General features: G+C 46.5%; 1 protein-coding gene across 1 annotated transcript; it reads left to right on the plus strand.

Moving 5' to 3' along the window:
- The first annotated feature begins 6,806 nt into the window (after positions 1 to 6,806).
- On the plus strand, positions 6,807 to 8,988 carry IER5 (immediate early response 5). The gene has a single exon (XM_010988544.3). It carries the CDS (start codon positions 7,044 to 7,046, stop codon positions 8,013 to 8,015), a length of 972 nt encoding a protein of 323 aa, XP_010986846.3. The 5' UTR covers positions 6,807 to 7,043; the 3' UTR covers positions 8,016 to 8,988.
- Positions 8,989 to 9,721: the final 733 nt, after the last annotated feature.

Consider the following 9,721-nt stretch of genomic DNA (forward strand, 5'->3'; position numbering starts at 1 on the left):
AAGATAACAAGTGGTATTGTGGTTTTAGGTAACAAATGACAGGTTATGAGTGTGTATGTGTGCCCAAGTGAACACACTGTGGGCTTGGAAGGCTTCCTGGAGGAAGTGGTTTGCCTAGATTCATAGAATCATAGAATACTAGACGTGAACTGATCCAAAAATAGTCAGCTAGGCTACTGGGTCTCAAACATTGTAATATTCAACGCAGCCTTAAAAAATTCTGCTGCCTGGGTCTCACCCCAGAGATTCTGATTAAAGTCATCTGGGGGTGAGGCCTGGGACGCTGGAGATGGAAAGGCTCCCCAGGAGATTCTAATGTGCAGCCATAGTTTGAGGACCACTGATTTAGGCCAACTGCCCAGTTTTACAAGATAAGGACCACCTGCAAATCTGCCCACGCACAGCTGGTGAGAGGCCAAGCTCTAGTCCTCATTCCATTCCAGGCTGTTTGTCTTTGACAATGGATTGTGTAGTACTCTGCAGACCAGGCCAGAGGACTGGATTTTTGCCATAAAGGTCATGAGGAACTATTGGAGGTTTTTGTGCAGGAAAATGGCACACTGAAAACAAATGATCCTGCAATTCCAGGTGGACTTTAGAATCGAAAAGAATCAATGCACCTAAGATCGCGTGAAAATGATGCTGTGCAGGGGAGTACTGTTTCTCTCTGAAATTTAAGTGTGCTCGTTTCTATTTTGAATTTCAAAATAATACTGTGATAATTTCTGTGTTACATTCGGATAAGTCAAATTGTGCTTGTCTAACTTCGTGGCTACTTCTCAGTTCTAGGAAGAACTGTTTTCTGTTTTTTACATTTTTCTTTGATTTTTCTCCTCAACTCTACAACCATCAAAGTGTTTTATGTTTCACTTCCTTTTCACTTTCTCTTTTCTCTCCTCTCCCTCTTGGCCAATGAAGGACGTTTGTTAATTGCTCACAATATGCTCATGAGTATGTATATGTCCACACCTCCCTCCCCTTTATTATCCCTAGGGCAGCGTTGTCCAATAGAAATACAGTTTGAGCCACATATGTAAAAAGAAACAGGTTACATTTTAATAGTATATTTTATTTAACCCAATATATTGAAAATGTTATCATTTCAACACGTAATCATTCTCAGAAACATTAATATTTTACGTTCTTTTTTTGATACTAAGTCTTTGAAATCTGCTGTATATTTTACAGTTACAGCATTAGTGTGGATGCTAAACTTTCAAACGTCAAAAATGTGACACAGTAAAGTTGGGTTTCAGGAAAAGGACTTTATTCTGGTTCCTTTTTTTTAGATTTCGATGAAATAAAATTTAAAATTCGGTTTCTCAGTTGCAGTAACCGCATTGGCTTAATGGCTACAGTACGGAACACAGCACATCTAGGGTTTTAGATGGTGGTGTTCTCTCAGTCTGTGGCTTGAGAAGGTGTATTAGGCTCATTGTACCGGGTTTGAGTGCTCTCCTTATTGCGCGAATTTGTTTTTCCCAGGAATATTGAAGGAAGCAAGGTATGACAAAGATGTTCATAAAAACAACCTAAGGTTCTCTGAACCAAGACGTAAGTTTGAGGACAAGATGGTGGGTGGGGCTCTGTTTGGGGAAGGAAATGGGAGGAGAAAAAAGACAGGCAGGATTGGTGTCCACCCCTAGGCAAATGCTATTTAAAGATAAAGAAATTCTACAGTAATCAAGCAGCCAAGAGAAAAAAAAGATGTCAAATATGCCAGAAAAGTGAGAAAGAAAAAGTTGAAAGGTGGATTTGTCTGTTCTCAGAAGAGCAAGAGTATTGCTTATATTAAAGTGCTAATAATGAATTTTTATAGAGCTTTCCTCCTGAAGAACTCAGGATGCCATACAAATGATTATTCACTTACATAAGCAACTTTGACCAAAAAAAAAAAAAAAAAAAAAAAAAAAATCTCCAAGTGTCTTAAACATTGAAAGGCAGGTCCCGTGCAGGTGACTTACTTCACTCACTCGCTTCTCACCCCTCGTTACCTCCCACAGAGCTATTGTGCGCATAATCCGTAGTGAGTTTGCCTTGTTCTCATACAATCTGGACTCAGTTTAAGGTGACATAGGCTCTCTAATCACCTGATAATAATACTTAGCCTTCAATTACTTATGCAAACAAGAAATAAAGTCAACAGCAGTGGCGCTCTGTTGAGAGAATCCTCAGGCCAGAGCCTAGACAGTGCCTGAGTGGGGACAGCTGTGGCCAGCGGTCAGCGTGCCAACCTGCCCGTGCCCGGCAGAGAAGATGGGGGTGGAAGGACAGAACTGACCTGACGCTTATCCTCTGGCCACTTCTTTCAGAACCATTGCTTCCTTTGTCCTCACTGCGTTTCTCATTGTGCTATCAATTTTTTTTTAACTGATAAAATCCCAAAGATTGATGACAGCAAATTCCAGCTCTGCTTTCTAAAGCTTTGAAGAATGTGTTCTATACTTTCCCCACATTCTTCTGGTAGGTGGAGGTGAAGCTTGTTGATCGTGAGAGCACAGGTCCTCCATATATGAGTGCCTGAGGTTCCATTTTGTTGTCTCAGGTTTTGAGGAGCATCTGATAATAATTGCGATCATGCTCAATTTCAAGGCAGCAGACATTTATTGAGCACATAATAGGTGATATAGTAGGAAACACCTTTAAAATTCAACAAGTACTAACAATACACCTATCATGTATTCAGTACTGAGCCAGGCATGGGTATAACAAAAACCACCACAATAAGTAAGTGCTTGTACAGGGCTAGGAACTCCACTAAGCACTGTAGGTACTCTTATAACTTCCATTGTACATAATAGATCACTGAGGTGCAGAAGGGTGAAGTAACTTGCCCATGTTACAAAACTAGGACAGGATTTTCTTATTTCACCTACACGTGAAATTACTTTCTGAAGGTCACACAGCAAGGTAATCTAGCTCCAGAGTTCAATAGGTTCAGAGTCCAGCAATCCCACTCCTGGCCATATATCCAGAGAAAACTATAATTCAAAAAGATGCATACACCCCAATGATCATAGTAGCACTATTTACAATAGCCAAGACATGGAAACAACCTAATGTTCATCAACAGATGAATGGATAAAGATGTGGTGTATATATAACATGGAATATTACTTGGCCATAAAAAAGAGGGAAACAATGCCATTTGCAGCAACATAGATGGACCTAGAGATTATCGTATTAAGTGAATTAAATCAGACAGAGAAAGACAAATATCATATGATGTCACTTACATGTGGGATCTAAAAAAACAAGATACAAATTTTATTTACAAACCAGAAACAGACTCACTGACGTAGAAAACAAACTGTGATTACCAGGGAGGAAAGAGGTGTGGAGGGATAGATTAGGAGTTTGGGATTAACAGATACATATTACTATAAAATGTAATACTATAATTACTATAAATAACATAATTACTATAAAATAGATGAATACCAAGGACCTACTGGGTAGCACAGGGAACTATATTTAATTTCTTGTAAAGACCTGTAATGGAAAAGAATCTGAAAAAATAAACATGTATGTCTATATGTAAGTGAATCACTTTGCTATACACCTGCAACTAACATTGTAAATCGACTGTGCTTCAATAAAAAAATAAGAATTAAAAAGTAATTCAAAAACTAGGTTCAGAGTTGAAGCCCACGGTCGCTACCTACAGCTATATGACTTTGGGGAAATTACTTACCCTCTCAGAGCCCTAGTTTCCTCACCTAATGGAGATAAGGACATTTATTCTCAGAACTATATAAGGATGATAAATAATGCCTGCAAAGTGGCTAGCCATTGCCTGGTGGACAATATCATTTTTAGGGATTCATTCATCCAAGCGCACAGTTACTCGGGATGCACTGGTATGGCCACCCCAAGCGCTGAGACACTGAAACGCTTCCATGCCCATTCGCAGCACCTCTGCCCCGGGCCCTCGAGTGTGCACCCGCCTTCCAGGCCACCCCGCCCCTCCTGCATGAGCCCCCGCCATCACCCCCTGCTCTGTAAGGGACTCCGGGACTTCTTTTGATGGTTAGTGCCTGTCTCGCAGTTGTTAAGTATTTTCACTATCTCCTGGCTACAAATATGAGATGGGCTCCTGCCTTTGATGAAAGCGCAGTTTGGAGGCGCCCTGGGCATGACGGAGAGAGTAATGAGAGCAGTGATGAGGTGTGCTTCCACCGCGGAGGGTGGGTCACCGCCCTGATCAGGTGGGTCATGAAGGATTCCCCGGAGGCTTGCTCCATCAGTGACCTGTTTGTGTGGGTGGGAGGATCCTAGATCATCACTAAAGTTCCTTTTGTCCCTTATTGTTTTCATTCTTTTTAAAAAATTATTTTGGTTATTATTTTTTTAAATGGAGGTACTGGGAATTGAACCCAGGACCCCAGCGATGCTAAGCACATGTTCTACCACTGAGCTATTACTTTCCTCCACTCTTTCATTCTTGCCACCTCTACCTAGTTCACACCTTCATGACTCTAGGCCTAAACTCTCGCAAAAGCTTTATGATTAAGTGGTCCCTTTTACATATATATATTTTAATTCTTTTCATTGTTGTTGAGGGGTAGGTAATTAGTTTTACTTATTTATTTATTTTTAGAAGAGGTACTGGGGATTGAACCCAGGACCTTGTGTGTACTAAGCATGCTCTCTACCACTTGAGCTATACCCACCTCCCTCTTCTTTATAGTTAAGTGGTAATTAAGGGTACTGACTATTCTAGAATCCATTCTGTGGTTCCCTTACTCAACAACCTATAGTAGCTCCCCGAAGGAGGCCCCATCCCTTCAGTGAGGCATCCACGACCCACTATCACGTAGCCCCAGTCTGTTTTCAGCCTTTTCCACTTACTATATGTGCCTGGCGCACCTGCCAAATGAGGCATTCTGTACAACAGACTCTGTTGCTCCTGCCACTTGGAACTTGTGGACCCTACCTTAAGGTTTTCAAGGCCCTCCACAAATACAACTTCTTTTTCCTCATCTGTGCTGCTTCCTTCCCCAGCCTCTTCTCCCCCCACCAGGGTCATGTGAGGTGTGATGTGACCTAACAACTAACATACATTGATAGCTTATTGTATGTCAGACTGTTCTAAGAACTTTGCATGTGTTACCTTTTTCTATATTCAAAAAGTCTAAGCGGTAGGCACTATTATTATCTCTAAGATAAGTAAGATCAAGGCACAGAGAAGTGAAGCAATTTTCCAAACGTCATGCAAAAAGTAAAACTAGAACTGGGATTCCAAGTTAGGAAGCTTGTCTTCAGAGCTTGTGCTCTTAGTGTTTTATAATGACTAACAGCTCTCAAAGAGAAAGCAGAAGAAAAAATTTCTCATGTTATTACTCAAAATAATTACTCGTGTTATTATCTTATCTCCTTTACACGAGCTGAAAAATTCCTAGAGGGGTGGAACTCTGGGTCCTATGGACTCGTGTCTATTATCATCATTAAATTTTGGGAATAGATAATTACTGAGCCATCACATCCTTTGGAGGCCGCCTGATTGTGAATTAGCCATAATCAAGCCTGCCTTTCACTAGTATCTCTCCTAACTCAATACACCACTTGGCCAAACCCTGGTGCAAGATCAGGCCATATGGACTGCAAGAAAACTCTGCATACTTTTGTGATTCAGATTGTGGCTGAGAGTTGTCATTTATGAAAGATACTGCATAATAGAGCAGATGTGTATGTGATTTCTCCTTGTTAGAGATGCAGAATCTAAAGTGTCCTGAGGTTATTTACCCAGAGTCATCAGGCAGGTTTGTGGTGGAGCTTAGGTGGGACTAACTCTGACTCTCCAGGAACCCGTCTAGGACCCTGGACAACCCTATGGTGTAAGGATCAGTAAATGGACTAAGTTGTTGACTGACCAGAAAATTCTGGAACATTCTTCCCCTATATTTTTACCTTGACACAAAGTAAAATTATGACATCATGATGGGAACACAAGACTTCTCTATTTCTATTTTTAGACCTTGCTAGATTTTTCCAAGGGTGGACTGGTCAGTCCTTATATTGAAGAAAAATCATTGTGGAGAACCTGTATCATCTTTCATTGTAACTCATGTGACAACTGTGTTGGTTCTAGAATGTAGAGAACAAAGTGATAGACGCTAGCTCTAGTGGAAAACCAAAAACTCTGGAGACACAAAGCCTTAATAAGTAGCCAGAAACGTTGGAACTTTTAGAACCCCCCTTTTATCTCTTCGCAGTTAAAATTGATAGGTGCTAAAGATCATGTGTAACTCTAGGAGGCAAGGGACTTATCCAAAATTATTATCTGTTAAATATCATGTAGTAACACTTTGTTATCCAGGGATATATCTTTTGCCACGTTTTGCTATCATCTCTATTTCTGTCGGGGTGGCCCAGAGCTTACAGGTGTGTGCCGTCCTCGGAAACGGTGGCGGGGGAGGGAGGAAGGGAGGCTGACCAGGGAAAGATCGGGACTTTACTGTAGAGCAAAGTCCGCCACCATACTCAGATGAAAGTTTGAATGGTTTAGCTCGCTTTGGTACTAGCACGAAGCACACAAGCCAGCTCCTTTAAGGACAAACAACACCGTGGCTACCCGCCTTTCCCCAACACCCGCGCTCAGAGCACCGACTGGGACCCGCCTGTAGGTGGTCGCGCGCGTCGCCCCCTTTAAGAGCCTGCTCCGCGGGACTAACGTTCGAATGGCCGTGGCGCCCCTCCTCGGTCTCCGATTGGCCGCGCGTAGAGCACGAGGGCGCGCCGACCGGCCCCGGAACGGTTGGCGGCCCTTCGTGATTGGCTGTCGAGGGGCCTTTATAAGGTGCAGGGCGGCCCGGGCTGCCCTCAGTTAGCGACCGGACCCGAAACTGACAAGTAGTCGGTACTGGGGAGGACGCGAGGGCCAGAGATCGCTTCGCCGTATTCGTTTCTCTTCCGAGTCTTCGGAGATCGAGGGTCCACCCCTGGGGCGGACTTGTTTACGCCTCTTGTTCCTGTCGCAGCTTCGGAACGCTAGCCGGGGCTTAACCCCTCACCTCCGCGCCGGCCCTGGGAAGGGGAGAAGGATGGAGTTCAAACTGGAGGCTCATCGCATCGTCAGCATCTCGCTGGGCAAAATCTACAATTCGCGGGTCCAGCGCGGCGGCATCAAGCTGCACAAGAACCTCCTGGTCTCGCTGGTGCTCCGCAGCGCCCGCCAGGTCTACCTTAGCGACCCGTGCCCCGGCCTCTACCTGGCGGGTCACCCGGGGACCCCGGCGCCGCCGCAGCAGCTCGGGGAGCCGGCGGCCGGTCCACCCGCGGGCTGGGGGGAGCCGCCCCCGCCGGCCGCCCGCTCCGCCTGGCCGGAACCCGAGCCGCAGCCGGAGCTCCCCGCCGTCCCAGAAGTGCTACGGACGGGTGACGCGGAGACCGCGGCCGCGGTGACGGGCACCGGGGACGCACTTCAGGGCGGAGAGGGGGAGGCGGCGGAAGCTGCTTGGCGCCGCGTGGAGGGACCGCGAGAGACGGCGGCCGGAGGCGCCGGGGGCCCTGCCGGAGGCTCGGACGTTTTCCCGGAGGGGCCCCGGCCAGCGCGCCGCCCCTGCGGCTGTCCCCCGGGGGACGAGGACACGCTGAGCGCGGCCCCCCGTATGGACTGCTGCCGTACGCCGCGCCCCGCCGGGGACCAGCCCCCCGCAACGCCCCCCGTCTGCCCCAGGAAGCGCGGTGCGGCGGGAGTGGGCGGCGGCCCCGCGGGCTGCCCGGCGCCCGGCTCTACCCCGCTCAAGAAACCCCGCCGGAACTTAGAGGAGCAGTCGGGCGGGGCGGCGGTGGCAGCGGAGGAGGAGGAGATGGAGACCGGTAACGTGGCTAACCTCATCAGCATCTTCGGTTCCAGCTTCTCGGGACTCTTACGGAAAAGCCCCGGGGGCGGCCGGGAGGAAGCCGAGGGAGAGGAGACCGGTCCGGAAGCCACCGAGCCCGGGCAGATCTGCTGCGATAAGCCGGTGCTGAGAGACATTAACCCTTGGAGCACTGCCATCGTGGCCTTCTGAGCCCCCGGGTCCGCGTGCGGGAAGCAGGTTGAGCAGCGGGCATCCCCGACGTGAGGGCTGGGCCTCCCCCGGCTGCGAGGACGCCGCAGAGACCGTCGGCGCTGAGCGCGAGGAGGGACCGGGTGCTGCCGGGCAGCACAGACTGCCCTTGGGCTTGGCGGCCGGCTGTGCCGTGCCGCTCGGGGCTCTTGAGACTTGGGGTGTGAGGCTTATTGGAAGAGGACGATCGTGAACTCTTGTGTCTGTGTACATCTATCTGTGTGTGTCAGTTTGTCTTGTTGAATTCAGACTATTCTGTCCCTCTGGAATGCATCACCCCTTCCCTGGGCTTAGGAGATTGGGGGCAGACAGGGACTTTCCTCTGCCGGCAGCTCGGAGAAGGAAGCGGCTAAAAAGGCCGGGCCAGGGAGTTCCCCATTCGTTCTCGGGGGAGGAAGGGACTTTACACACACCCCTCACATGAAAGCGAGAACCGCACCGGGGCCAGGAGTGGCGCTTCCTCACAGGATTTTCTAAGACTAGAGGGATTTAGTCTGGAGTAGAGGCTTGTATTGTTTCTCTCTCTCCCCACCTTTCTCTCACTGAAGAAACGTTTATACCCTGTGATTACTCTTGGAAAGGGGAATGTTAGCGGCCCTTGTCTTCCCCACGGGGAGGAAAGCTTGATGAAATTCACAGAAGAGTTTCAAGCTTGAAAATAGGGAGTTTATAGAGAAAAGATATATTTTTTAAAAGCTCTAGATCAGAACTACTACACAGTGCTTTTAAAAAGTGTTTAAGGAAACAGAGTTTACAGACCGAAGCCCTAAGTGGAAAGACCGTCTGGTTTTGTAGATAGTGACTCCAGTCTTTGTTGTATAAAGGTTGGGGGAGCTGACAAGGTTTTTGTACAGTATTTTCTCCTTCGTTGTATTGATTTTTGTATAAAAATGTAACTTTACGTGTCTAACACGTATTAAATATTTTGAAGCAACTTCACTGCCTCCTTGTCTGTAATCACCTGTCTGAGCTGGGAGGGAAGGAGGAGGGGAACTGTGGTCGGGCTGGAAAATTGAAGGTGTGGTTCTTAATATCAGTCGTGCGCAGACTGGGGACATTGTTTGCTGACTTCACTAAGTATCAAGAGACACGTTTAAGGTTTCTCCTCGACATCAGAGGACTGCTATTAGATACATCAGTAGCCTGCCAGTTTCTTGACACCTGCAACCACAACTGCCTTCTCTAAAGTCGGTTCAGTAATTTGATTTTTTTACATCCCAGTCTGAAGGTATCTAATAATAACAAGTGTCAAATCTCTTTTTAAAAATTTTTATTGAAGTGTAGTTGATTGACAAGTGCCAACTTCTCAAGTCCTTCCCATCGACAAAGATGCTTTTCACTAAAACTTTTAGTTTCCTGTTATAAAACATGGGTCATCTTTTAACTTTGTTATTGAAAAACACATGGCATCTGAGGGAAGCTGATGAGACTGACTTGTCCAGCGAGTCAGGTCTCCCTCTGCTTTCCAGTGGCTGCCAGGATGGAAATTTCAATGCTCTAAAATTTTTTTTTTCTTGTACCTGTAGAAAGTAAATGCATCAGTGAAAGGAAATTGCTTGTGTTAAACTAGAAGGAAGGAGGCTAGACAAATGTGACTTATTTAGCAAAAACTCCTGATTTGCTTTTGTCACCCAAATGGTGACATCAGTGGTTGGGTCTTCATAAAC

This window comes from Camelus dromedarius, chromosome 23, assembly GCF_036321535.1.
Source record: "Camelus dromedarius isolate mCamDro1 chromosome 23, mCamDro1.pat, whole genome shotgun sequence".
NCBI lineage: Eukaryota > Metazoa > Chordata > Mammalia > Artiodactyla > Camelidae > Camelus > Camelus dromedarius.